The 26,951-nt window shown below is 40.0% G+C and overlaps 1 protein-coding gene and 2 long non-coding RNA genes across 3 annotated transcripts; 2 read left to right on the top strand and 1 right to left on the bottom strand.

Annotated features, from left to right (window-relative positions):
* The first annotated feature begins 752 nt into the window (after nucleotides 1–752).
* LOC148224412 (uncharacterized) lies at nucleotides 753–2,319 on the top strand. The gene is made up of 2 exons (XR_015802530.1): nucleotides 753–834; nucleotides 1,806–2,319. It is a non-coding gene; the product is annotated as an uncharacterized LOC148224412 (long non-coding RNA).
* LOC148224413 (uncharacterized) lies at nucleotides 2,320–10,303 on the bottom strand. The gene is made up of 3 exons (XR_015802529.1): nucleotides 10,164–10,303; nucleotides 6,838–6,914; nucleotides 2,320–6,204 (listed from the first exon to the last, which is right to left on the bottom strand). It is a non-coding gene; the product is annotated as an uncharacterized LOC148224413 (long non-coding RNA).
* On the top strand, nucleotides 9,493–14,270 carry CD24 (CD24 molecule). Its single transcript, XM_014887903.2, has 2 exons — nucleotides 9,493–9,654; nucleotides 12,184–14,270. Exons 1-2 carry the CDS (start codon nucleotides 9,580–9,582, stop codon nucleotides 12,364–12,366), a joined length of 258 nt encoding a protein of 85 aa, XP_014743389.1. The 5' UTR covers nucleotides 9,493–9,579; the 3' UTR covers nucleotides 12,367–14,270.
* The last annotated feature ends 12,681 nt before the right edge of the window (nucleotides 14,271–26,951 follow it).

Consider the following 26,951-nt stretch of genomic DNA (forward strand, 5'->3'; position numbering starts at 1 on the left):
TTTATACTACAGTTATATGAGTGCTTGGGAACCCCCAATTGGGGTGAGTATGTGCATTTTAAAATGAAAAAAACAATGCAAAAACGAAGTTAAGAATTATTAATCCTGCTTTAATTATATGGAACAGTAATTATAACCAAAATGTTCTGAGAGGGTGAAGACCTCAGTGTAATTTTTCTCTTCTCTGTGTTTACCATTAGATGGCAGCGAAAAGCTCCTCTCAAAGCTGCCACGGGCTCAGGCTTCCCCTACAAGAGACTTTGCTCAAGCACAGATCAGTCATACCTATCGCTGAGCAGGATGTTCTCTAAGCTTTTTCAGGTAATTTGATTTTTTTTTTTTTTAATATGTCACCTCCACAACCTACAATCAAAATTTCCAATTTTGGTAAGAAACAGTCATCATTCACTTCTGGTAGATTCATGGTAGTTTAATTTTTTTTTAAATTAGTCTGATCAAGATGTATTCTTCTTCCCATGGCTATTCTCATAGAATTAGGGTTTTTGTTTGTTTGCTTTTTTTTTTTTTCAATGGAGTCATCTCCTCTCTAGGAAGGGTAATTCCTCTCGTTTGATTTTCATTCTGTGTATTTCAGTGTACTCTCTATGCCGTTCACTCACAAGGAGATTAGTCTTTTAGGTTTGGTAGCACAGAGAGAAAATTCTCAGTAGCTTTTGACCTGTATGTTTGAATTTGTAACTGAGAAATCCCTCCCCACTACCTAGGGTTCTTGTTACCTTTGTTTTCCTGCAAGGTCAGTCAAGTGACAGCACTGGATCTGCTGACATTCATTGCATCTCAAAATGAAGAGCCCCATGCTGCCATTTGAGTGCTGTGAGTAGCTCTGACTAACATTCTGCAATGCATATCTCACCAGACTACTTATCTCTGCAGAGTTAGCTTCAGCATTGCGTTGCTGAGACCATACACTTTTAAAGTTACACTGCTTATTTCAAAGTGAGAAGGTGACTGGACGGTGTTCTATGCATATTTATGCTGCCTGGACAAACAGAGTGTTCCCACATGAGCATCACCTTTAAGTTTGTCCATATTCATTTGAATAATGAACTTCCTGACTGCTAATTCACCTCTTCCAGTGTCACACCTATTGTAACTGCTTAGATGTTCTTTTTTCTTAGTCCATAGCCTAGAGACGATTCCTCTAGCTGGTTACTTGCATTCAATTTGTGACCAAATAATCCTATCATCTCTTTCCCTAAAGCCTCTCTCTGAAAAACAAGCTTTCATACAGCATAAGCTCCCTTTCTAGCCCTTCAAGTGCTGTTTTTTCAGTTGACATGCTGCTCTAAACTTCCCTTTCTCACACATTTTCCCATATTATATACTGTGCTATCTTTTACTATAAAACATGGTGTTTATTCTCTTTAGGATGCCTTTAATGTATTCAGCTCCTATCCCAGTACACTGAGACTTCTGTTTCTCTTTACTTACCAACTCTTTGTGTTGCCATTTCATCTCTTACGGTAACAACTGATTTATGAACTTCTGTCCATTTTTCCTGCAGCAACATTGGCAGCCTGCACAGAGAATCTCTTTCCAGAAGTGAGCGAGGTTTCACAAAGCACCTTTTCTTGCAGTTTACTTATTCCTTGAAAACCCATCTTAGACATTAGAGATGGGTAATTAGGGGAGTAGAGGAGGGTGGATGAGTTTCACGTATTGTTTTGTATTTCTTTAAATGATGGAAATACAGCCACTTGTTAATGTAGCATTCTCTCTTTCCCCCCATCCTTTTCACTACCTGACTAATTTGGCTTTTGTCTTCCTATTGTCTTTTAAAGTAGGAGGCTGCACTGAGCCATAATAAGAAAGAAGATGGAGGTGGATAGTGCAGATTACTCTGGCCAGCACTGAAGAAGTGATGTGAGGCCACTCCATCAGTCAGAGCATGGTGAACCACCTAAACCAGAAATACATTGTGGCCTTGCCAGTGAAAACTGGTGTGACATCAGTGATTAAGCAAATGTGAGGAAAACAGTGAGTAACTTCCTTCAGCCAGTCTGGTATTAAATCCAGCTACACCAAGATTAAAAGCTCTGCAGTTTCACTGCTAATTCTTTAATTTCCCCGTTTGGTGAGAGGTTTGCAATGAGATTTGTTTCGTTATTTCGCCCTCTCTTTCTTGTCTGTTAATTTTTTTTGGTAGGAAAAGTTATTGTGCTGTTTCCTAAGACAGGCTTTGAGATTTCCATTCTGTAGTGAACCATTCAGGTCCTGCTGGTGTTGGTTGCTGCTCTAGGATTTATTTAGCTAGACTAACAGTGGGTGGCAAATGCAATAAAAACCAAAACCAGTCAATTAAGCATTCATTATTTGAGCCTTATTTATTAGCCATAAAACAACATAGTCCATGAGCAAATGTTAAGTAGTTTGAATTATTTGTTTACTTCTGTGTTTCCTGTATATTCTCCTCAGATTAATGTCTTCAGTAACTAGAAAATAATGTTCTCTTTTCTAATTGATAGCAACTAATTCAAGATATACACATGCAAGTTTAGCATTATTAATTTCCAGTGGGGAAATTTTAGTAGTTCCTCCACCTGTGTATAATTAAAGTTTCCTTAAAGCAAGCAAACTAAAGCCCCAAACAAAATCAAACCAACAATATTTTGTGTCAGGTTTGCTTTTAAAAACTGAAAAAGGTCTGAAAAAATACTTCCACTTCCAGTGTGACTCAGGGACCAAATTTTCTTGATTAGCATCTACAAACAGAAAAATTTATGTTTCAATGAACCTTTGAGATACGCACACACACACACCCCTAAGGAAATAATAACAATAAAGGTGCAATAAGGAGGGATAGAATGTCAGAATAATATTATTTGATGTCAAGGCTGTCCTGCCCTTTCACAATGTCCAGCTCCAGAGATGCAAAAGATGTGTAAAACACATAGTAGGAAGATCTGGGATGATTTATCTCCCAGGGAAGCGTGTCCTTGCAACACTAGCTGTTTAAACTCTGGGTGTTCTCATCACTGTGTGACCACTCCTTCTCTGCACCTTGCATAATGATGCCCTGTGATAAAGTTTTCACCATTTAAAAGATACATGAAGTCGTAACACTCCAAGTGATAGATGATACATGTTTCCTTTCAGCAGTTCATCTTTTCAAATCCTGGACTACTACCTTTTTCTATTAGGAAATGGGAAGAAGAGATGATCTACTTTACACATGTTTTAATTCTATTTGTTCTTATTTTGGTTTATAATTTTGTGTCTTCCCTTCTAAATTTTGATCTTCCTGTTTATCAGATTTCTCCATGGTTCAGTCTCATTACTTTGTTATCTCTGCCTGTCCCTTACTCAAACTAGAAATTATCCAGAAAAGGTTACAAAAGAATAACCCCTTCAGGATGCCATGCAGCAGTCATGACTAGGAATTAATTCAGAACGTGTGTACTCCGTAAGACAGACTATCTGCTTGATAACTGTGGGAAAAAATCTGCCCTGTTAACTGGCAAAGAGAAGGCAGTAAATAAACAATGACAACAAAAAAACAGACCACAAAACCAAGGAAATAACAGGGAAAAAAAAGAATAGATGAATACAAGATTCAAATTGTAAGGTACAAATGTTCAACATGTCTCAAAAGAAGATAAAGACTTCCAGTGCTATCAGAAAAATCCACTTCATATGCAGGGCTGAAAATATAGGTCTTGTAAAGTGTCAGGATAGAAGAAATCCCAGCAGTCATAAACTAATGATGATCATTAAAATGACTAATAAGGATGAAAAGATTTTCAGTGTATATATTTTCATTTGTTGGAAAGAAGCATGGTGAAGTAGCAGTATAGTATAAGGATAACTGACTTTTCATCCCCAGGTAAGGGACCTAATGCAGAATATTAAATCCAGTGGAAGAAATCACAGCTAGTGCTCAAGATAATGGCAAGAATAACTTGGCTGCCATAATTGCAATTACTAATAAGTCTTATCGTAGAAGGAAAATTCAGGGAGATGGGAAAAGTGCTAACATGGCACTATTGCTCAAGAACTGGAGTGAGATAATCTCAAAACTGCATCAAACCACAAACAAAACAAAAACAATTGGAACAAATTATTCTTTCTAAGCTGCATCAATGGAGTTGTTGCATGCTAGAGTAGGCTACTTTGGAAAACATGATCAATTAAGACAGATTTGAGAGAGTACAAAGGAAAGTAACAAAAAAGTATAAAAATCCTGTGAAGAAAGCTTGAAGGAACTGAATCTGTTCCTCAAACTACAGGAAGATACAGTGGCAAATGTTGGAGTGAATCATCTATACTCTTTTAGGAGTCAGTGAAGAGATGTCAGCATCTCCAGGAAGTGATTAATCTATTTCAGATGTCTATGTTGAAATGAGATTAATTACGTCATAGAAGCACTTGTTTCCTTTCATCATCCATCAAGGGTTTCCAGGGAGACTCACTTAGATGTAGATGGCTGTTTTCATGCAACCCTTCCTTCTCTCAGAGCAAAGTGTCTGATATGTTTTCAACCAGTAAACACTTTGTTACTAAGCTGGTCATCATTATTATCTGTGCACTTCACTATGCAACGCAATAAATTGTTGCAATGCAACGCAAACTTGTTGAAAAGAAGATTTAAGAGAAATATTATGCAAAGATAGTTTGGCAAACAAACAGAAAGTCTATGGGCTGTGGAATACCCTTCACTGCTTTTTTTCTGACTATAATGTTTAAACTTCCCGCATATCAGAAGATGGAATAAATGACCTTTGGTCATTTTTACTTCTTCATGTCCCCGTAGACCTGTTATCTGACATTATGCCTCATGGGTGAAGGAAAGCTCTGTCTTGGTTTTGTCCTATTCCAAGAAGCATGATTCCAAACACTTCCTGACCATGATTCAGGGGTTGGCTCAGGCCGGGGACAGCTACCTACCAATAGGCAGTTTAGACGTAGCCTCCATTTTCTGGAGACTGGGAGAGTTTAATAGTGTGGACAGGGTTAGACATGCCAGTTGGCCTGAAGGCCGAAGAACAGGCTCAGCTACCATTTAATTTGTTTGTATTGATGTCACCCGAGAGTTTGTTTGACTTAGGGAGAAAGGTGTGCTTTCAAACAGACCTGAAGCCACACCTAGTTGTGTAGGCTGACACCATCCCTTGAAGTCAGAAGATCCATGGACATTAAAGCAGCAGCCCTTACACATTTCTTCTTGAGACTGTTTCTGGAATCACAATTTCCCTTCTGCTCAAACTTCCAGGCTTATGATTCCAGGTCTGAAAGCCATGGTTTGCTTACTTCTACAACTATACCTCTAACTAACCAGTCCAATACCTTTGTCTCAGATCAACACAGAAGGGAAACAGTGCCACTGCTGGAATCCTGGCTCTGCATCATGGCATCAAGGCCCATGCCTGAAGACATGTATAGTTGAATCTAATCAACATTAATTAGCAATAAATGGAGATTTACACTACCACAAATCATGCCTTCCATTAAAATCTTTACTAATAAAAATTTAACATGAGCCCTCCACTAGAAGAGAAAATGAAACGTCAATGTATATTCCAAGTTCTTGTCCAAGACACATGCCAAACAGCTTTGTCCATTTGTCTAAAATCAGTTTCAACCAGTCCCATCAGTATTTCAGCCTTGTTCTGCAATGATAGTGAAGATGCAACTGTAAGGGAGGGTGCTTCAAAATACCTGGCAAATTTTGATTATATGGCTGGAGCTGCTGCAACATAAGTCCTTTTCGCTAAACAAGCAACAAGAGAAGGGCCAGCCTAACTAATGAAATATTAGGAAATATTGGGAAATATTGACCTGTGAGTTTCTCAAGGCATGACCATATGCTAAAAATGGTTATCAAGGAAACATATGACCAGATGATGTCATCTTAGATCAGCATATGTGGGCTAGTTGATGAACACTGCAAAAAATTGATTTCTCCAAATCTGTCTTTTGAAAAAATGTTGGGTTCTAATACATAAATACACAAGTTCATAGGTGTTTATTAACTAAAATAACTCAAAATATGATTCAGGTGAGTACTGAGAGTTTGAAATGGATGAAGACACTGAGAGGACCCACAAGGTGTAGTAAGTTCTGATACATAAGTAGCAAGTTCTAGTCTGTGCACAACCAAGGAGAGTGAAGAGCTGGTTGAGGGAGCACAGGATCCAGTGATTCTCATTGGCTCCTAAAATATTTTAGATGGATCAGGATTAGCATCTAAAAGGTAAGAGTAAATTAATGGTTAAGTCAAAATTATTTCTCATTAATTCCACTTAATGCTCTGTCTACACTAACTTTGCTAAAGCTTTTTATTTAAAGGCAATGTATTTGAATAAATTACTTATATGTCTTGTAGACTTCTCTGTCTCCTTTTATAGACAACTGTTGGGGTTTTCTGCCAGTCATTTTAGCTGATCATGTTTCCCAATGCATTATGCAAAGCAGCACAAGTTCTGCTTCTGCTCACTGAACTGAGAGCTGTGCTTATTGCAAAATTCAATCAACTTAAAAGTCACTGGTGGAATATACGTATGAACTTACATTAAACTCAAAAGATCAAGTTAATTTTCTCCCTTCTCTTTGCTAACCTTTCTTATCAATTATTATGTATTTAACTGGGAGAGGTGCTGACCTATGGATAAAAACTGAAGGAAGAAGAGTAATGAGGATTTAACAATATTTAACATTGTGTCTCAGCATGATGAGAACTCTGAGAGCACACTGCTATTAAAGGGTGTTTGATTGAGGGAGGGTATTGTCTTTTCTGAAAGAAAAATATCTGAAGTTCCTTTTGGCCACCAGATAGCAGTACTTCACTTCGTATAGTTCTCAGCTCACAGCATTCCTTGCCTTGTGGAAAAATCCATTTATTGGATTCTGGACTCTTGCTCAGATATATCTTTTGCAGACTTCTTGATAGACTTCAGCTGTAAAAAAAAAAAAGATTTTGGAATTAGGAATGCAGGTGATTTATATGTTCAGGAGGAATCAAGAATATTGCAGCTTTCCTGAATGAGGGGGAGTTGGTTGTATAAATCTAATGATGTGTTAGGCATTATAATTTCCAATGACAAAAGTTTCAATGAAAATCTAGGGTTAAAATATTTTTAGCATTTCTCCTTTGCTGACAGCACATTTCCTTATTTACATTAGTATTTCAGTAATATTTCAGAAAGGCATTTTTTTGGCCTCCAAACATAAACTTTACAGAGTTTTACTGTTCCAGTCATTTAGATTTTCTGACAAATGTTTTTAAACCTCGGTATTTTTCTTTATTTTTGAATAGAGGAATAGATTTTTAGAAAAAAGAAAGATACCCTCATTTTAATTGAAATGTGTTAAAACACCAGAAGTGCAATACACCATATAATAATAATAATATAATAATAATAAAATACTAGAAATAAAATAATAATAATGATGATAATAATAATAGTAATAATAATAATCGTTGTATCATGCTGTATTGGTTCATGTCACCTTACAAGAACTGTGCTTCATCCTCTTTTTTTACAGTTACAGACCTCAGGCAATATTCACAGGTAGAGAGAATGGGAAAGGCCATCTGACTGTTATTCTCTCATTCTCATCTGTCCTAGTATTGACATTTAAGTGTCTCGGCTGCTGCTTCAACCTGGAACAGCCAGTTATGATCCCTACAGGATCATGCAACAGCTGTATCACTTCCTTTTCTCCCAAACAAGATGGGGGAGATAATAATGGAAACCATCTCTGTCAGCTTTACACTAGACTATTCTTTGCTTTAGCTGTTGTAGAGCCCTAACTGGATTCCCTTCATTTTTCATCTCCTTCAGGGAATCTGGTGCCACAATCATGGAAGCTTTATTGTTGTGATTCACGTGACTTCTCTCACAGGGAATTTCACTTTTCTGTGGTGTTAGGCTTATCTACTGAATGAAAAGGTGACCTTCCCCCCCCCCACATTTGTGCTTCATTTAGCTATGACAACCAAAACTGACTGTTGGCAAGGGAAAGTAGTGATAGAAATGTTTTCAGCATTGTCACTGTCATTTTAAGTCCACCACAGTTCTCTTTTTTCTCTCCTTGTATCTCCATAATAATGAAAACCCATCTTCTGGCATCTAGCTTTCAGCAGACAACCAGTGAATATTCAGAGACATAAGACCATCAGTTTGATGGCTGTTCCCATAGTTACTCTATTGATAGACCATGTCTCTTATATTTAAGAACTGGACTACGACTGTGATCAGAACGAGGGAGGTGTTGCTTCAAAAGTGCTTCAGACTTAGCATAGCCCTCAAAAGCTCCTTTACTATTCTTGGTACAGAATAAGGATTGATATCTTGGGTGGTACAGCTTGCAAAATGCCTTTATTTCTGGAAAAATAAAAGAACTATAGTTTTGTTGGGCGCTCTGATGGAATTAATGCAAAACTTAGTTTGGAACGAAATATTCTTGTACAACACAAGTCCCAGCACCTGGTTCTACAGTGCACCTCTCCACATTTCCCATGCTTTTGGACTGAGTTCTAGCAACACCCTTGGAAGCTCTTCAAAAGCAGTCCAGTCCCTGAAGATGGCCAGTGGGGTATGTGGTGCTGGACTTGGGTATCTCCTCACACTTTGTTCTGAGATAAACACAAATCTATCCAGTTTTGAAACCTGTTTCACACAGATTTGTCTGAGCCAACAGAAAATCTTGCTTTTCTTTTAAATAGGAATAACTGCTTTGTGACAATAGAATCAGCACACTGGTGTCTCTCTTTTTTGTAGTTTATAAAGTGGACACAGATTATTCTTGTTCAGTTGTCCGTACACTGAGACATCTGAAAGGCTGTGTTAGGGGCCTCACCAAATCAATTTTCAGTCAGCCAAGGGGGGAGGTACAACATAAGTACAGTATTTACTGTGTCAGAAGGTAGAACCTCACCTACACAGAGGCTACAGCTGGAAGAACTTTGTGTTCCACTTGTTGCACAGGTTTCTTTAAAGAATAATGGTAATAATAAAATATTTAGATCCAAAGAGTGCTTGAAATTGCAACCTGTGGTCTGAAGCCTGAGCACTAATGGTGAGGCAGCTCTGAACAAGATGGGATCTTCACTCCCCAGCTTTTCTTCCACTGCTCCCGCCATTTAGAAATACTTACAGCCGCTTGTACCTTTCCTTCTCTCACTCATGATTTATTTATTTATTTATTTTTAATGGTAAAAGCCTGGTGTTCTTATAAACATAAGCTCAAGCGCCACAGCCCTGTGCCAGTTCCTCCATACCAGAACGCACGACGCCGGCACTAGCGAGGGGCCAGCGCCCGTGAGAGCCCGAGGGGGCGAGCCGAGCTCCGGGGTCTGTGGGAGAGGGGCCGGCAGGAGCCGAGCGCGGCCCGGTCCCGCGGGACAGCCCGGGCAGGGGGAGCGGCAGCGACTTGCGGGCCCCGGCGGGCACGGAGGGCGGGAGCAGAGGTGTGGGGCGGAGGAGGGGGAAGGCGGCGGCGGGGCGTCACGGCACTCGCGCCGCTATAAAGGGGCCGGGCGCGGCGGAGCGGCGCATCCCTCTCGCCCGCAGCCACAGCGGCAGGAGCAGCACCAGCATCGCGGCGGGACAGCATCAGATGGGCATGGGGACGGCGCTGGCGGCGCGGTTCGGCCTGGGGCTCCTGCTCCTAGCCCTCCTCCTTCCCACGCAGGTGAGCCCCGGAGAGGCTCGGCGCTTTCCCTCCGTCGGCCCCAGGGCGAGACCCTCCCCGCCGCGGCGGCCGCCCCGGGACGGGCGGAGGGACGGGCTCCTCCCGAGAGGAGCTCCCGCCCGTGTGCGCCATCCCGGAGCCCGCCGCGGCGCCCCGTGGGTGGCCGTGGGTGGCGGGCGGCTCCTCCGCCCCGGGGCGGCGGTGGCGGGCGGGAGGAACGAGCCCGGGCAGCCCCGGCTGCAAACGGGGCGGGGATGGGCGCGGACGGGCGAGCCCAGAGCCCCGGGATGGCGGTGGTGCTGCCATGGATTATCCCGGCCAAATCAAAAAAAGATGAAGTTGGAGTTCGCCGCCTTTTTTTTTCCCGTGGGATCCTCGAGGGAAAGCCGCGGAACGGTGCGAGCGGCAGCTGAGCGTTCATTCTCCCGCTGATTAGAGGGAGAACAATCCCTCCAAACCCGAGAGAGCCCCGGGAAGGCACGAGTTCTGCAGCGGGACCCGAGTCTTACCCTCTCTCCATCGACGCTGCGGGGCTTTAGGTCCCGTCCCGGGCTCGGTTCTCGGCAGGAGTGGGAGGTTTAGGGGCTGGAAGCAGAGGCGGCAGCCCCTGGCTGCTGCGCTGGCCGAGCCTTGCCCTTGGCGCAAAGGTAATGGATGCAGGAGCGATCCGCTGCTCTCTAAGCGGCCAAGCGGGGCTGCCGGGGTGTTGTATGGGTGAGTTGTTCCTAGAAACCACCTCTTCCAAAGGGTGAATAACACAGTATCAGAAAAAGAAAAATAAACACCAACGGCATTGCTGGATCGTGTTCCCTCCTCCTCTTCCCTTTGTTTGCAAGGAAGGGCATTATTCCTTCTCCTTTGTGCTCAGTGGAGAGCAGGATCAGATCCTTTGGGTTACCGGTATTTATCACATTCACGTTGAGAAAACCTCTGGGGTCTCAGCTATTGTGGCACTGGGGAACTTGGACATAAGCCCATTATCTTCCATCAAAAAAACAAAAATTGAGAAACTTTTTTTTTTTAAACCAAGTAAACTTAAAAAATGCATAACCACGAGTGGAATGATGGTGGAGTCTTTGTATGAAGCCTGAAAAAAATTCCAGGGCAGGTTGGGACTTGCCTTGTAGGTTATTAACTCAGCAATTTACTATTGATCACTTTCAGACCGGTTTTAACAGAAACTTCAACACAGCGATTTTTATCCTGCAGTCCTAAATTGCTTCCAGCACAGTGCCGATTGCCAAAAACACTAACTACCAGAAGCTTTACACCATTCTTATGTTTTTCTTATGTGTTTTTAGTAGGAAATATCGAAAGAAAGTGCTTATGCAATTTCCTAATTGATTTACCATAGACTTCATTGCTTCAGTATTGATTGATATGTTTTTGTTTTCACCCTTCCTGCTTATCTATTTTCTCAGCAGCACTAGAAGCATGAGAAAATAAGGACACTTTTTGTGGATGGAATTACTTATTAAATTAACTAACCTCTTAAAAAAATGGTTTTACTTGAATTAACTCTAAGAGCTTACCGGAATGCTCTGGTAGAATACAAGTTTGCTGCCATGGAGTTGAAGCCTTGAAGCCAACCTTTCTGCATTATGCTCATTTTTGGGGATGAGCTAATGTGATTCTTGCTTTTGTTTTTCATCCTTGTGTTTCACATGCTCTTTTTCACTGGAATAAAGATACTTTCAGTTATCTTTGATAGCTTTCCTGTGTAAATGTAGGAAATAACTTGATATTGAGGTTGCACAGAGTGCAAGTTTTTGTTCTGTCCCTATAATGCGGAATTATGGGAGGAAAAGGTTTTGTTGTGTGGTGGTTTTTTTGTTTGGTTTTTTTTTTGGGGGGGGGGTTGTTTGTTTGGTTTTGTTTTTTGGTTTTTTTGCTTTCTACTGCAATTTTTTTTCTTTGTATGTTCTAGCATGCCAATAGGTTGTGATTCAATCAGTATGGTTTCATTGTTCTGACTTCTGCAGTTCAGTGCTACCACAGCGAGATAAGAGGCTGAAGTATTAAATCCACTCGCATAAAGCCCCACCATTGCTTCAAAAGAAGCCGCAAAGCAGCCCCAGAAACAGTATCAATAGATTCTTGACCATTGTTTCCTCATATTTTTGTTTGTGGCTTAGTCTGCAAACGTAGACTACAATTCATGCAGTTGTTTGAAAGTCTTTCTTATCCTAAGATTTGCCTTTACAAAGCTCTACATTTGCACTTTTTTTTGTGTGTTTGAGCTTTTTTGTAACCTATATATCTTCTAATTTATGGGAGGATTTCCATAAAGTAATAGTTCTGTAAATACATTTAGAAAAATATTAGATTTATTTAAGAAATCCCACATGTGCAATTCAAAATATCTTTGTTCTTAGCTGCACAATGAGAGGCGTGAGCATTTGTATGTATCATTTGAGTGCTGTGACTGAGTGGGGCTATACAGTGTTCATTGCTACTAATATGTATTCTGGTTTTTCAAAAGAGACAATATAACCCTTTTTGTTACTTCCCCTCCTCTCCACATTCTAGATCTGTGGAAACAATGGAACAAGTCCAACACCTTCAAACAATTCTTCAGCAAGTTCCACTTCTCTGTCAGCTGTCACAAATTCAGTGAACAATACCACCACTCACGGACATGGAAATTCTCTTCACTCAACCACAAGTCTTTTTTTCATTCTCTCCGTTTCTCTTCTGTATTTTTGCTGTTAAGAGACTCTGGCATGGAAATGGCTACCACTCCCCACCCTGTTTCCTGACCCACCTGAGATGGCTAGATCTCCAACCCAGCATGAGAAGAAATCAATCCAAACTCTACATCAAACCAGCTTGGTTCCACTCCATACTCAAATTAGTACCAGTCTGACCTAGAGAAGCACTCAGTATTCTGACTTTCAAAACCGACCAGTGTGAAAAGACCAGCTTCAGCAAGGAGGTAAAATTAAGAGCTCTTTCACCAAATGAGTTGGAATCTGAAAAACAAGATGGAAGCAAAAAGAGACAGTACTGACAAACCCAATTTAAAGCTGAGAAGAAAAACTGTATCTTATAATAAGGATGGATAATAACACTCCATGAAGAAAAAATGCTAGAGAGTTAATCTACCATTTAGAATAAGGACTTCAAGAATTTTTATTTTTTGTTTAAGTTCAAAAACATCGACAGGCTCATACAACCCCTAGAAAACACAGAAAAGCTCAAATAATTCTGTTTCTTGCACAGCCTGCATGATTATAACTTATGGGTATTAGGATGTATGAAAAAGAAACATCAGTGAAAAGGATTTCTTCTAGAATTCATTTGTATGAAATGATTACAAGGCTAAAATAGAATAACAAACTTTTGTAAGAATCCTCTTATTTAACGCCTGATCCCTAACCAAATGGTTAGCCAGGCAGGGCTAGTTTTGAAATAGCTAAAACCCCACCAGTTTTCATAAGAGTGGAATGATTTATGGTGGGAATTTGAATTTGACATTTTATTTAAATTGTTTGTATATTAAACCAAATGTGCCAGAGAAAGGAGTTGTGGAAACATTAGAAAAAGTACCAGGAGCTTTTTGTAAGTGAAATTCAGAAAAGAACAAAAACCAAAAAAGTCAATGGATGTATGTCTCCTCTTTCCTTTATTTCTCCTCCCAAGTTCTACAAGTTGTATAAGATTTTTTTTGCTCCTGGAACTTTCCTTAATTATGAAGGATTTATGAAATCTTCTGAGTAATGTTATAGTGCTGCTTTTCTTTTTTTTTTTTTTTTTTTTTTTTTTTTTTTTTTTTTTTTTTTTTTTTTTTGGCACAAGGTGAATAACTTACTGTTTTCTGAAGAGTTTTAATTGTGATATTCTACTTTAAACCTGGGCTAATATTTGCGGTGGGGAGAAGGAATGGGGAGAGGAGAGCAAACCGCCAAAAACAAAAGAAATTAAATGAGCAGGTGTTTGGAATATGAAGACTGGAGTCTTAATTTAATCACTGAATTTAAAAGTTACCTTTGTAAATACTACTTTTTAAAAATTTTTTTCTGAATCAAAATTGCTACACTTGCACAGATTGTTTCTGTATCATCCAACACTTTAGAAAATAGTATCTGGTACTTGATCAAAGCAAGCTTTGTTGAGGAGGTTCAACTACCTTGATGATGATACTTTGTCAGAAAAAAATTAACTATGTTGATATGATCACATGTGAGTGTACATGATCATACCACTGCCTGTAGATATTTATCTCAGTATAAGATCATGTCAAACATGAGTGGCTCTCTAATTTTTTTTTTAATACACATCTGTCTTTCAGTTATATTACCACCAATTCACAGTATCATATATTAGTAGCAAGCTAACACAAATTCATGTCAGTGAGCGTACATGGACATTTCCTTATGCTTATCATTTGTATCCAGTAAAATGTTAATGATTGTATTTTGTGTTTGTGTAATAATGCTTTGATTTATTAGCTACTGATTTTCATTGAAAAAAACCTGTAAATAAAACAGTGGACAGGCAATGTATTCTAGATGCACTTCCAGATACTTCTAGAAAAACTTGTACCTTGCCTGTGTTAAGTGAATGAACTGTTAAGCAAGATGGTATATGTGATTAAAAACCTCAAGGTCTAGAAATGCTGAAGTGTAATTAGTTTTATTTCTCCGGAAGGTTTTGTGCCGCTGGGAGTCTGGATTTCACTTTGAAACCAGGGAGTGAGATTTGATTAGCATCTCTAGTAACTGTAGTAAGTTTTCCATACTTATTGCAGCCTCTTCCCTTTCAAAGTGTGACTGTGTTTTCATGCTAGACAAACTGTGCTTAGACAGAGCTTTTCTTTAGTTCTTTTGATGGCAATGAGCAATTTTCCTTATGATGGCTAAAGCTGTTTTTCTCAGCCTCTGGTTATCAAGCAATGTGAATTAACTGCTTTAAGGTTTCTGACTCCCACAGACTACACTAACACAGTAGGTATGTCCCAATAATACAAACTGAACCATGCTTGATAAAGGACAGAGGCTGGAAGAGGTAGGAATTCATGCAAAATTTTGCTTCAAAGCAAAAATTAACCAGATGAGCATTCAGTAACGAATAGTTGCAGTTCGTGACATTCCAAAACTGTGTCTGTGTTGTTTTTCAGGTATGTTCCTTTCTAATACCCCTTAAAAAGGCCCGAGGTTGTTCTGTGTGCTTATCTTCCCTCCCTACATGTGGAGAAGCCCATTTCCAAGTGCCTGAGCACTTAGGCATGCTGCACATGGGTCTGCATTTGCCAGTGGGAAAGAGCCCCCTGGAGAGGCCTCCCAAGGCTGCGGAGGGAATGTGGCGTGGCAGGGCTTTGCTTCTGCTCCTTTGCTTTTCCAGTAGGCTGAACAAACCCAAGGAGCAGGATAAGTTTATCAAAGCTCGCTGTTTAACTAAGTCTTGGAACGTGCAGGGAGTATCAAAGCACATTGTTCCTTTGTTTAGCTTTTCTCCAAATGCTCCAGGAGAGAGAAGGAAGATAAACCAACCAATCCGGCTGTGTACCTTTTTTAAAAAACATAAAACTAAAAATAAACTCTCTCCAAAGGCAGGCAGACAAGGAAAAAGGCTGCAACATTGGGTCTTAATTCTATGATATGCCAGTACATTAAAAGAAGCAAAGGAATGTGTTTGAAGTTTTAGTGTAATATTCAGACAAAAGGAGATGCTTGGCTTGATTGGTGCCATTCTTTTTTCCATTTTTTTTTTTAATTTGAGAAACAGAGCCAGAGTGATCTTTAATAGCATTTAAGCTATTTAAATTCTCTTGAGTTTTAGATTTTTGCACCAGACCAGATGAGTGATTTAGAAAAATGATCTGGTAACCTTTGTTCTGTTCCATTCCATCACAGGACAATGGAATCAGTGATGAAGAAATCCACCCAGAGAAAGAGGATGTGATGGATGTATTTAACCAGGGCAGGGAGGGAGGGAGGACAATGGAGCCTACGCACTTCACAGCTATTTAATTTTTTTAAATGGCACCTCCACTAACTACAGCCAGCTCTTACCTACCTGTGCCTCTCACTTTCACAGGCCTGCCCAGCTGAAGCGTGTCTGGAGAGTGTATACTGCAATGACTCTGAAACAATACTGCTCTGTTTGATGCATGGCACTGCTTTCATTGTAAACATATGCTACCCACGTCTGTCCTGAATAAAGTATAGTGTTATTATTTGAATGAAAATACCTAAACTGAGCACTTACAGTTTGTGTGCAGCTCACTATTCCTTCCTTCTCAACATCATACTCTGAATAGCCCTTAAATTTTTCCAAGCTGCAGTTTTCAGCTAGTTTAGAAATCCACAGGGATTTTGAATGAACAACTTCCATTCAGCAAGAATTTCTACAAGGTGAAGTATTTTGGGCCAGATCCAACACCACTGCTAGTGGCCTCCTTGTTTTCAGCAGGACACAGCCCTGTCCCCTGAGCCTTTCTCCACACGAGAACAGCATACAGGCAATGCTGTGTTGTACCGGGGTAGTCCCCCTTTGTCCACGTGGGGATGGGACATCGTTAATGTCTCAATAAATAACTCAGAGTTATTTTGACAAGCCATTCCCAACCCTTTGCAGATTCCATCAAATTAGGGTTTGCCTGTACAATGCAGACACTCTCGAGCTAGCTGGAGACAGCAGCCTGCACTCTAATGTTATTAGTACATTGTTAAATATGGAGTGATTTCTCCCCAGAGTGGTTCTTACGCAGCCTGTTGGCCTCTGGAAGGGCTCATGGGAACAGACACTTGCAGGGCTGGGCTCTTTGTCACGCATCTCTCCAAGTCAGCATTTCCCTGGACTCGGGTTACACCAGGCTCTACAGGGAGCTCACAATAACACCTTGTATCTGAAATTGAGGATGGATGTGAATGTGCTTGTATTAGAGGCAGTTTGGAGTGATTTGCATTTTGTGTGCACTCAGGCTTGTAGAGATTTGATTTCCCATATATGACTGAAATGATTTAGGTAGCAGACTTTATCATCCAGCATCTTTATTGTAATGGATACAATTGGGAACGTTTCTTGTTTTTGCATTAAAGATAACTTTGAAATAGGAGCTGTCAGCTCTGCCTTGTAGCAGCACAAAGCTCTTCATTCTAGAACACACATTATGTCTGATGCACTGTGCAGGTCTACTGAGCCCCTACAGATGAAGGGGCTGGTTATTTTAAATCCATCGGTTTATCTACAGCAGCTTGAAGAGCAGCACTAGGCTTTCTGCAGTACGTGCTTTGAGATGTGGTCTTTTCATCATTATGCAGTAGCCTCAGGAAAGATACTTGATCCTTACTTTGGTTATCAGCCTTCAGTTTTCCAAGTGAAACCCTCAGCATCCTGCTCATGAATGCATAATTGCTCTGGTTTAGACTTCATCAAAATGTCCAGAATGAATGACCTGGAGCTGAAGAAAAAACCTGATAGATTCTTTACTGCCCAATCAAAATCCTAAACTAACAGAATCTCATCTGTGAAGGGTCATTCAATTCTCTCTTGAATCCAGTAATACTCCCTGCAATGTATGTGCTACAAATACATGAATAAAACATTTTCAGGCTTTTCAGAAGTGAAACGAGACTCTTTCTTTTATGCTTTCAGCTTAGCAGGAGCTATGCTTTAACAACTGATGGGTGTACAATATAAAATTTGAGCACACAGCAGAATTAAATCGTGGTAGCTTGGTTTTGCTGCATAAACTGAATGATTGCATTCCACCAAAATCTCTCTTGAATGACCTAGCGTGAAAAGTATTCTTTATGTGGCACAAATTATTAAAGGAAGCAACGCCTCTGTAAAGCAATTGTTCTGTTTCCCGCTTTTCAACCACTCTCACTGAAAGCACAGCGTGGATTTTTTTTTCAGATCGCTTAGTGTGCATAACCTGGACTTAAAAGTCTGTCTTCATTATGCTGAAATACGTAAACTTCACGTGACAAAACTGTGTTTTTTTTTTTTTTTTACTGAATTCTATAAAACACAGATGGTTTTTGAGGCTGAACCTTGAGTTCAGAGGAATATATACACCCAAATACAATAACAAATGCATATTGTGTGATTGCTTGGACTAGTAGGATTCAAAACTGAGTACATACTGCTCATTACAGCAATTTATACCATAATAGCAAGAATTAAAAAAACCTCATTAAAATGGGTAGAAAGCATATTGTGAGAACCTTCCTTGTTTTAGGAGTCAGGAAGAATTTCCTCTGAAAGCAGATTATACATTGGTAGCTGTTCAGTTACGAAGACAGTCTGAGTGAGGCATGTTAGTAGAATGAAAATGAACTTCACTGAATCATAGAACATGATATAGAATATAGATTTGATGGAGTCTTTGCTCAAACATGGCAGTTTCAGTGTTCGAATGCGTAAGTGTGAAAAAGTTTTTGAACAATGAGGAAGAAAAGTGCTTTGGCAGGGCTGTGCAAGTAATACAAAGACCATCATTATTCTGAGACACGACAATGACATTTGCTGTCACTTACCTGCTTGTCTACATTTAAAAAATATATTTTCTAAAATTTGCTGGAATTTTGTGTCTTTTTATGTTTCCAACATAAAATCTTCAACTTAATTTTTTAAGGCTGTTGTCACTACTTTCATTTTGTTGTCTTTCCTGTTTCAGGAAACTAACACGAAATTACATGCAACACAGCAATTTTGTCACATTGGAATTCCTCCATTCCAGAATTCTCAGGCTTCTGTAAGGTGTTCCCTCTTGCAAAGTGCCATCAGTAAATGAGGCAACCTGAAGCATTACCGGGGTGACAGACGGGATATTTTCTTCCCTGCTAATTTGTGGTTTTACTGAAATTAAAATATCAAAAGAACATACAGCTATTTTCAGAACACACTCCACAGTAATTTAGCCCTGTTTGTCTGGCACTGATCTGAGGCCTCTGACACAGTTTTACTGCAAGCAAAAGCACATTGCCAGCATGGTGGAGGAGCAGGATGAGAGGTAAAGCAGCCACACATACTCCTGTGACCTGACTGAGACGTCAGCTTTGATCCCAAAATGTGTGATTCATTCCACTAGGGATTTGGTGGATTTTGCTAGGCAGCTGATGGGGGGTCTGTGACTTCAATTAGTTTTTCAATGTGTTTACATTTAGCAGGTCTGTTCTTACTCAACAGTACAGGCTGACATTGTTCAACTTCTGCTTCATTCTTTTTTCTTTCAGTCTGATATGAACTGTTCCTCAGAGCAGAGGCAGTCTGCTGAGAGCTTGCAAAACTCCTGGTAGGCATTAGCCATTTGTCAGCAGGTTTTACACCATTTTCTGTAACAGCAGTAATTAAAGCCCAAGTCTTCAAAGGTAATTTGGTGCCTGACTTGAATTCCTGTTAAGATCAGTGTCCCTGTGGGTCGTAGTGTGATGGCCGCCTGTGTAAAATCGGTGTATAATGCTGAAAGCTCTCATAGACCTCATGGGATCTCTGCTTAGTTTTCTGTTTTGTGCCTGCTTGTTTGGCTTCCTGAACTCTAGAGCCTCTGGTAGCTATGGCAGAAGGAGTGTCTGTGAATATTGTTCCACTGAAGTGGTGTCCTTCATCTCCCCTGCAGCTGGACAGAGGGAATTTATTTAACAAGGTCACAGCCACTTGGTGTCCGTGGTCTGCCTGCACTCGTGTCCCAGGCTCTCACACATGGGGATCAGCATCTTTCCAGGGCAGCCACGCTCCTTTGGGGCTTCAACCCAGCCCCAGCTTTGGGCCCCAGCCAAGCCCCAGCTTTGGGCTTGAGCCACTCATTGTGCTGAAGACCAGAATGATGGGTTGGTATCGATCTCTGACAAGAAAGAAGGAGGGGCTGAGTGAAAGGCTGATGTACTGACAATATGGGAAATTGCATCCTTTCCCAGATGGACCCTTCAAATTTGATTTCCAGTGGCACTGAAATACTGTATTTACTCTTACTTATCAGCTGAGTATAGCTAATTATAGTCTGTATATATATATTATATATCCATATTAATATATTTAATATAGCTAGTATAGCAAATTATAGCTAATAATTTATAGCTAAGTGCCTTTTAAGATGGTTTCAGCCCTGAAGAGCTTGCAGTCTTGCTGGGTTTGTTCCATCTGGGGAAGGGAGGAAAAAAATGGGGTTCAATAGCTGTCCTGCAAATGACAGGGTGGGGCATCAGGGAAATTGGGGAGAGGGCAGGGATTGGGTTAGAAGGTAGTGAATTTGCTGGGGGAAAGGAGGCTGCAAAAAATAAACTTCTGAAAAATGCTTAAGGCAAACCCTTCAAAAGAAATCTTACAAGTTCCAAATAAGAAGTGCTGTGTCCAGTTTTTGACACTGCAACTAGCAGATATCAACTGGTAAAATTTGGAGTAGAGCAATGAAAATCACAAGAGCTGTACCTGGGGAAAAATGTAGAAAGAATGGAGCATTTTTAGCTACAAAAAAGAAAAGTAGGAAGCATATTGAAATCTGTAGGTAAAAGAGAGTTGCTGAGATGCAGGGACAGAGCCTGTCCTTCCTGGGTGCTGTGAAGATAACAAGTGACGTTCAGGTTGCTGGGGAAGGTTGAGGATGTTTCTGAAAGCAGGTTAGATAAACACCATTTCAAAATAATTCAGATCTAGCTGATCATACCTTTGGGCAAGAGGAAGGCTGGAGGGCCTTCTTTCCCATCTGGTTCCAAGATAATGGCGTTGATGCAAGGATTTGGGGCACCTGGGGAAGCAGGGTGGCCTCGTTATGTAGGACTGGCAGAGTTGTTGTAAGGACAAGGGTAAATAAGGAAAGACAGACAGCGTGTGTGGATGAAAGACAATTTTAATGATGCTGCATGGTGGGGATAAGGAATTGCTATCAAATCATTATTTCACTGCTTTTGAAGTTAAGTTGATTGCCCCTTAGTGGACAACCCCACAGACACAGAAGCCAAGGGAGTCCTGGTGTCTGACAGACACTTTCTGAGTGAGCTGAGTCTTTAGAAAGGCTCACTGTCTCTCACATGGGACGAATGGATGTTGTTTCCAATCTCTTAATTAAGGCTTTTAGAGGATGCTTTTTTTCCCCTCAACCCTCTTTTTTCATGGGATGAGCAGGAATTTAATTCTATTTATGGCTTTGACCACCCTGTTAAAATCTGTTGACATGGGTCAGTGGGTTCCAACACTTGAATTAAGGAAATGTGAAGATGTACATACACCATGTGGTCTTGTAAGCTTGAAGTCAGACAGGCTAGAAATTATGTGAGCTTTAAATAATAAAAAGCTATCATTCCTTTGATGGCATGAGTGAGACAATAAGGAAGTTAGAAGAGGTTGTTTCTTAATGCTTTATTTATGCTTCTGTATGCAGCAACACTTAAATCAAACAGTGATAAGACATTTGTCAAATAGCTCAAATTTACTCTGCTTGAAATTGGAAGAGGAGTTACTGAAATTTTAGTAAGTGCACAGGGAACCTGGAGCTCATAATATACTATGAAAGGTTTGTTTGTTTTGTCTAATTTACATACTTCAACCTTTCATTTTCTGTAGAAGGAGGTAGAATACGAATTGATTTTTTTAACACAGCAAAGATTCTCTAAAGGTTACTATAGTCTCTGTAGTCCATTCAGCACATTCAGAATGCAAATTAGTTCCACATCAGAGTCTTTTTGTGAGGCTTTTCATTACAGGGGGACACGTAAAGCACTCGAAATTCTTTTTTAATTTCAGATAAAGGTGGATCAAAAAGTGGATAGATCTCTTTATTTGTATTTTTAAGAGTCCTTTTAATACTTTCTCCTATCAAACATGAAAAGGAAAATTGTTGCATTTCTAGGCATTTGGGGACTCCTTTGAAGCACTGAGCAAAGGAATGCTTAATACTTTGAAACTATGTATTATTGAAACTATCAATTACTTTAACATTTTTCAAAGGCAAAACAGGATCCTCACCAGACCAGCTTTGTGTCTCGTTTTTCTTGTTCTGAGAGATTGTCTATCTGTATTGTAATGAGAAGATGGTCAGACTAGCTTACTGTTTAGCACTTCTTACTTTTCATCTTCAAAATGATTTGTGAACACCAAGTAGGCATATCAATTCGAGTTTCTCTAGAAAATACTTGCGTTGAATACGAGCAACAGACCATGACTTTTTGTAAAATCTTGTGGCAATCCTTACATACTAGTGGTAATTTTAAAACCTAAAAATTAAATAGGGCAAAATCAGTTTGTTTTGTTTTGTTTTGTTTTTCAAACTAAAATAACGCATGTTGGATTTCTAGTGATGAATAATTTTGCTGAATATTTTCTATTATTGAGGCCTAGCTTTGTACTTTTGGCTCAGGTTTTGGTTGAAGTCAAAGATTGCACCACTGAGTTCTGTTTGAAGCAATTGTTTTATTATTTGCAATGTGTAGGGGTTGATTAAAGCTTTTGTGACTCCTCCCATTCATCTTGTTCTTGCTTACAATTACTACCACTTTTACCACGGAGATGAAATTCTACCTAGACTATGTGCTGGGTCCTGACAAGAAAGGCAGGGAAGATACCATAAAAACCTGGTATAATAAAGGTTTATTGTGAGAAAACTCTGTTTGAGGGAGTGGCTCTTATTGTCTAAAAAGCTCTGATTTATCAGGCAATATGTAAAGACTGTAGTGCTAGAAAAGGTGATGAAGAGAAGAAATGGAACAGTTAATTGTTCAGTTCTGATATCTGGTACTGCTGGACGCTTATTAAATAAGTCTTGACTCATTATGTGTGCAGTGATTAAAGAAATGAAAACCTCTTCATCTCGAAGGGAGAAATAATTTGGAAAAGTGCTGGAAGATTTCTAAGGAGGAGCGACACCACTGCACTTGTTTATATTGTTGAACATTCAACGTATTTATGTAAGGAAAAATGTGATGACATAAGGAGGAATATAAGTGGGATATAAAATTCTATGATTATATGTTATTTTGTTTATGTGACCTTTTTTTTTTTTTTTTTAAATTTTCCTTTGGAAACTACCTCTTTTTGTTTTTTCATCAATTTTCTTAGCTACTTTTTTTGTTTTAAATGTTGATGATTTTTGTCCCCTGCTGATATTCAGTGCCATAATCTATGGCTGGTCTTGACTCTATTCAAGCTCCCCATAATCCTCCTCCCACCCAGACTTAAATTGTGTATAATTCTATGGCCTAGAAACTGCTACCATACTTTAAAACTTGTTCCCCTTTCTTTTTTCCCTCCATTCCTTGGATTTTCTCTCCTCCAGGAAAAGCTCTTATTTTTTTTAAATAATTTTGTGGAATTCATCCCTTTTTAAGTTTTCTGTAAAAATTCTATTATCTTCCTGTGTTTTAAAATCATAAATGGATAATGCAGATATTGAAATATTCTGAAGATCTTGAATCATTACAAAAGCACTGTAATTACATTTATTATTAATGATTTTCATTAGTAAATTATTTGAGTTTACGTTGCTCCTTTCATCCTGAAGACTTATGGCGGTATAGAGTAAAACATTCATTACAGCTTGAGACATCGCTGAGAGACAAAGGAGTCCTCAGGCTTGTCTAAATGTGTGCAGGAGCAGCTGTAAGTGAAGGCTGCTCACAAGACAGGAGCTGTGGGCCAGGTCAGAAGGCAGAATAATCCTGATGTGGCCTGACTTCTTTTCCCCTCTCTACATTCCAACCATATGATTTTTTTTAAATTTTTTTTTTTTGGGTGCAATTTTGAAAGAGCTTTATCTACATCTCTCTGTGTCACAAGCATTGCCCAGGGGAGAATGAGACAGCTGGAGAACAAGAAAAGTGGGGATTTCTCTGGTCAGACCCTGACCAGCTGCTCCTGGGGTTACAGAGGCTTGTGCTCAGCGTGGGGCAGTGCTCTGGGGCTCCTTTTGCTCTGCTCCTCGAGGAACAACTGCCAGGAGCTAACACAGCTCTACTTGAACATGCACCTGGATTTCTTTCTGAGTTTAAGCCCATGATATAGCTCTGTTTGGCAGCACTCTCTGACACCCTTGAATAGAGAAACACACACTGTGGTGTTATATCAAATACTCTAACCTGTGCCTAGAAAAGAGAGACAGAAATGAAGGCACCACTACTGACTGTGACAGCTATCTTGAATGTGCAATTTTTTCTCTTAATAACAGAGAGAAAAAATGTTCACAAGATGTTGTTTGGTGGCTTTTACCCACCTTGGCACTGGAACACTGAATAGCTTCCAATTAATCACTATTTTGCTGGAGCAAAAATCAACATCTACTCTTGTATGGAAGTCAAATGCCCGAGCTGTTTGTCATGAGTGGCTTCTGCTAATGGCATGATATTTTATCTTACAAATAACCAGGAGTTTGCATTGATCCATGGAGTATGAGGGAAGGCCAAGTTACCTATTAGATATTGCAATTCACTAATGGACAGATAAAGCTTCTGTCCATAGTATTTCCTTGCAGTGCAGAGAATTTTTCTGGCCCGTTTTTTAGGGGGAAGGAGGCGGGGGTGGGCAGAAGGAGAGTGGTGATAGGTGATATCCTAGATGACACCAAAAGTCAGGCACTGACACCTGAATCAAGGATATAAAATTCTTCATTTGTACTTGCTTTTTGCATCGTCTAAACTGGAACTTGTTGTTGTTGTTGTTGTTTTTAATTCATCATGTTAGAGCAGCTTGCCTCTGATGCTGGAGCTTAAACAGAGGAGATACCACAACCTTTAAGCTCCTTTCCTCACAAGAATCCCACTTTGCATCCCAGTTGCAAAAGGAATTTAATGGCTGCTGATGGAGTTCCTCCTCTTCAGGTGGGGTATGATTATTCACCTGCTATTTCCTATGGAATGCAGGGTCCTTTGATCAGGTGAGATAACAGAAGCATTTCTCAGGGGCTTGGAAGTGGTGTTCTACAGGAACTGGATAAGCTTTTGCTGAGCCTAGCAATTTCTTTCACCTTTCAGACTTGCCGATTCTGCAGCCCATCCTGTTGCTAGTCAAGGTGGCACCAGCAGCACTACACATGGATTATAACCCTGATACCTCTGGCAGAAGCAACAAGCAAGGTACCCCTGCTGCAAAGACCTCACACTTGAAGAAGGTATTATTTGCTGTTTCTGCTTTGGGGCAGATCCATGTGTTTCTGCACCTCATTGTACATTTTCACTCTTCAGTTTTAGTCTCAATTCCTCACATTTGACAGATTATTCAGTCAGAATTATCAAATGGGTATTCTTGATTTTTTATGATATTGTGAATTGGAATGATTCCTTTGCTTTGAAAACTGTGACATGTCCAAGTATCCTTCTTATCTTTGGGCAGCATGAAAAATATCAGAAACTTTCAGCACCCTCTCAGTTGTTGCCTTCTTCTATTTCACTGCTGGAAGTGAATCCTTCAACCAGTGGCATCCATCCTTTTCTTGGTTTTAATGAAAACTGTTTGAGGATGCTAAAAATTATGAAGCCTGACAGCTCTACTCAGACGTTTACTGAGCATCATCCTGTAATCCCTTTTGGTTGTGTGCAGATGCATAAATATGCTATCTGAGCTGAAGGAGGATGTAGAAATGATTCTTCTGCACTGGTACAGCTCCAGGTGTGGGTCTGGAACACTTGCAAGGGTGAGAGCCATTCCTGCAGCTTGGATTGAGTCTGCCCAGCAGGCTCAGAGGCCTCTCTGGCCCAGTGCAGTGGTGCCTGAGCTGCATGGCTGACTCCCTTCTGTTGGCAATGATTTTCTCTTGTAATCTGGCTTCACCCTTCTGGGCTGAAATAACCCAGTTTGTCCTTCATTCCCATTAGAGGGTCGTTTGGATACAAGCAAAGCAGAAAGTTATCAGTGAATAAGTTCAGGAGGCTTACAAATGGAATTCCTTACAACAGGATTGAAACACTTTTTTTTATCCTGACAGTAATTTCATGTGACCATACAAACTGTCTGCAGTGTAATGAGGAATTGGGAGAGTAATGCAAGAGTCCAGCTGGCAGAAGAATAAAATGTGATCTGTTTAAAATGAAAAAAATGGTGGCATCAGCCTGTATTCTGTCTTGATTTCAAATGCAAATTACACTCAAGAAATGTGAAAGGCCAAAAGGTAGATAGAAAATGGAAATCCTTTGTTCCTGGGAGAGCATGTCATGCAAAGGCAACATTTTCTGAATCCTATTCACACTTTTGACTTCATTGTTCAGAAAAGTCTCTAGTTCTTGTGATTGATAAAACAGACACCTAAAGTGGTAGGAATCATCACACAACAGAAGGACTGTGGGATATTCTTAGTCTGAAAAGTTTCCATCCAATAAGAGACTAAATTGTGTGAAGTAGATTGATGGTAAGAAAAACTGAGTCCTGACAGTAAATGTCAGGGAAGATATATTAATGTACAGTAATGGAGTAGGAAATAGCCTTTTTTTTTTCTTCTATTGCAACTTCAGTAATTACTTGCACAAAATGTCTACTAAGAGTCTTTTAAGAAGATATGAACCAAAATACCCAATTCCTTATATAAAAGCTTGAAGCAAACTAAGGACTAATTGGACACAGTGTAGAAAGAAAAAACTGATACAAGAGGTTCCCAAATACTTTGTAATCATGAACCTTACTTTAATACAGTGATTTCTTTCTTCATTGGGTTTTTTCAGAATTAGGCAAAATGTTCAGTGATTTCTAAATGAAGAGAACCTGCAGCATGTTTCCAGTCACTCTTTTTTGAATGACTAACATCATGGTTGGCATGAGCATCCTTACCTGAGCCCTTCCCCTGTGAAGTGTTAGAGCAGAAATGGATGAAGAGCAGTCATTCCATCCCATGGAAAGTTCTTGAATGTTTCTGAAGTCTTTCTGTATCTTTTGTGGGAACAAAATACAAAGCAGAGCCTTTCAAATGCCTCGGTGAAAGAGAGCCACGTTGACATGCCTAGGTTGAGATCAAAGCACTCAGGTATCCAGTGGGAAGGTTTCATTTTGGTCACAAGCAAAAATCTCTTGAAACGTTCATGTTCTTCTGAGATGTTTCATCTTTGATGTAGTGGGATATTTGGCTAAATACCACTTTGAAAATATTCAGAGAAGGTCTATGTTTTTGGTGTCATTGTGCTAGGATGAGAGGAACTTAAGTGGGGAGAGCTGATGGATGAGGAATTATGAAAGACCTGGAAAAAGAAAATGAACACATAATAAGGTGTTAGCTGTGTGCAGGACCCAGCCTGCTTAAATTGAGACTTAGGAGCCCAAAGCCTAAGGCTCATACTGTCTGCTTCTTGCACAGCATGGTACCTCTACTCTGTACCTGAAAATTTCCTGGTCACTTGGTGAACTTGGCAGTGTCCTGCTAAGAGACCTAAAGCACATGG

The sequence above is a fragment of the Sturnus vulgaris genome, chromosome 3, assembly GCF_052056855.1.
Source record: "Sturnus vulgaris isolate bStuVul1 chromosome 3, bStuVul1.hap1, whole genome shotgun sequence".
Lineage (NCBI taxonomy): Eukaryota > Metazoa > Chordata > Aves > Passeriformes > Sturnidae > Sturnus > Sturnus vulgaris.